At 39.2% G+C, this 2,730-nt stretch overlaps 1 protein-coding gene across 1 annotated transcript; it reads left to right on the plus strand.

Moving 5' to 3' along the window:
* Positions 1-540: 540 nt before the first annotated feature.
* Positions 541-2,055, plus strand: LOC149258246 (uncharacterized). Its single transcript, XM_089371094.1, has one exon. It carries the CDS (start codon positions 691-693, stop codon positions 1,525-1,527), a length of 837 nt encoding a protein of 278 aa, XP_089227220.1. The 5' UTR covers positions 541-690; the 3' UTR covers positions 1,528-2,055.
* Positions 2,056-2,730: the final 675 nt, after the last annotated feature.

Below are 2,730 nucleotides of genomic sequence, written 5' to 3' on the forward strand. Positions count from 1 at the left end.
AACAAAGGTTGTGAAATTGAGATCTAATGTGGTTGTATGCAGGGCACTCTAAGAGGAAGTGGTTTTCATCCTCGATGCTCTTATTCTCACAAATATGGCAGATCCTTTCCATCCATGGCGTTTTAGGAACTACCCAGTGGCCAATCTCACTATGGAGCTCATGAGAATTCGTTCTAATCTTTGCTATATTAATTAAAATGCCTGGGGTTTTTAAAAAGTTAAATCTATATAGCCAAAAAAAACTAATCTAAATAACACAAATAAATAATTTTCCACCCCAAATTTTTCCAAGAATTCCAACCAAAAACTTAAAAAAAAACACAGTAAAAAAACAAAATAATAATAAATAAAATATTTTTTCTTAAACAAATATCCTAATCCACGGACTTCCACGTAAAATTCATTTGCAGGCAGACTGCAGACGACCTGTGTATGGTGCGTCAGTTCACAGTGCAAGAAAAGTATTTCATTGGTATCCATGTATTTACTCTATGTGCAGGACCCAACGAGGGAGGCGATGATTATAGGTTTCATTAGAAGCAAACCCGAGGAGAACAGAACAGGGGCTCGATCCCCAGTGTCTTGTCTGGCATGATGGATCCCACCTAACTCCAACCCTCTCTTCTTAGTGGGTGGCACAATAATAATACCCCCTGTTGAAGGAAAGCTACTCTCTCTCAGACTGTATAGATGGAGAAAAAACGCCCCGGGATTTCTAATTTGCAGGGCCTCACTCAAGCAATTCTGAGGCGGCGCCACCGGCCTAGTGGCGCAGCTGATTACGTGAAGGCGGAGCAGAGCAGCGATGGGGAGGAAAATGAAAAGAAATTCACGCTGCTTTCCAAGGCCGGGAGCCGTTTAGTCTCTGGCGTGAAGAGAATTCTGCGCAAGGTAGAAAACAGCAGGGGCGTTGAAACCATCAGGGATTTTCTCTTGGGGGGCTACCAGAGACTCTCCAAGCCTTCTTCCTTTCAGTTTTTTTCTTGCAGGGAGCCGAGGGTTCACGGGAGCAGAAGAAATCGCCGGAGCTTCAGTTTTTACAGCGACGCTGACGGTTCTTATGGTTGGACTAGCGAAGACGATCGTAATTCTCAGGCGGCCGATTGCACGCCCAAGAAAGACCTTGAATATTCCTCTGGGCAAAAAATGACAGGGAGCTTTCTTAATTTTGGCGGCTACCATGATCAGCAGCCATCTCGGCAACCTTCCGTCCCTTCCAGTTCCATGGCGGCCGCCGCCAAACCGAGGGCCGACACGCGGTCCATGGCGGCCGTCGCCAAACCGAGGCGCGAGACGCTGTCCATGGCTGACAAAAAGCTGGCGAAATCGAGGGCCGAGACGCGGTCTATGATAGAGAAAAAGCTGCGCGAGATTGTGATGGCGCGCAACATAAGTCTGGAAGATGTTTTTGACATTGAAGAGTTTCTGCGTTGCTATTCCCGTCTAACTTCTCCGCTCTACGTCGACATAGTTAACCAGTTTTTCATGGACGCTTGCGGTGAGTTCATCGAGCTGCTGAATGAATGATTCGAGTCCATGGGATTCGAACCATGAATCTCTACAGTAACTGATCCACTGATCTTCCTGTCTAGGCTTCTAATTTTCATTAATTAGATTACTGTTTACATCCACAGCTGTACAGTGGGTATAATCATTTTTCCTTCACACTTGTTTGGTTGCATAGTTAAGAGTTAATCAAACTTCAGAATTCTATGGATGGAACTTCTTATGGGCTTTTGCATAAAGCCAAGTAAATCACTGCAGTGCAACATGGATTATACCAATTTCTCAAATTGTCAATATCCAGACAACAAGTGTCCTCTAAACCTTTCTTCAGGTCAATATGGGCCCTTCTGTGTCTTTTGGTATTACAGAAAGTGCAGTTTCACTTTTCCCTATGCTTTTGTTTTTAAAACTTGTACACCAAGAGAGTATACTCTTTCTTTTGTTGTTCTGGAAAAGTACAGGTTCTTTTCAGAGGATGTATTCTATTCCTACATTATATTTGTAATTAATGTTATTTAAAATTTGGCCCAAACAACGCCTTTAATATTATTGAAATCTTAATAGGAGTATAATTTGAATAAGATAGATTTATTTTTTTTAATTATCGATTTTTTATATATTCAAGAAAATTTTAATTTTATTAAAAAATGTTTGTTGGTGATAATTATTTTGTAAAAATAATTATTAAAAGATCTCATGTTTATTTCAAAATAATATTACCAAGGAGTCATTATCCTTTTATGTAATAATATATATTAAATATTTAAATACATTTGAATTGATTTTACTCTATATATATATTTTAAAAAATTATAAATAACTATAAAATATGGATATGGTTTCTTTTGAAGTAGCATAGAGATGTTCTTGTGGTGTTGTGTAGTTGTAGTGAGCAATGCTTTGATGAAAATATGAAGTGTTTTTGGTTTTTATTTTTAAAGAAGTTTGGATAATGGGTTTTGATGGAGATGTAGTGTTGTTGGCCAAATACTAATGATTGTCTCTTATGACGTGAAGGTTTTGCTTGGTTACTTGTGAGGTAGAGGTTCTTCTTGGTTACCATGGCAATTTTGATTGTATTGAGTGCCTCTAATAAGTTGTAAATTTAGGGAAAGTGATCTAGGAATTGATCTAAGACAAACAATAAGGTATTACAGACTCATGTGCATGGATGTGCCTATGTTATTTTATGCAACGGATCGCTAAGATTGCGAAATACACAGG

The sequence above is a fragment of the Pinus tabuliformis genome, chromosome 6, assembly GCF_031772625.1.
Source record: "Pinus tabuliformis cultivar Carrire ecotype Pingquan chromosome 6, CPIR1, whole genome shotgun sequence".
NCBI lineage: Eukaryota > Viridiplantae > Streptophyta > Pinopsida > Pinales > Pinaceae > Pinus > Pinus tabuliformis.

Coding starts and splice junctions, on each gene's coding strand:
- LOC149258246 (XM_089371094.1), top strand. CDS start 691: ATGGAGAAAAAACGCCCCGGGATTTCTAATTTGCAGGGCCTCACTCAA.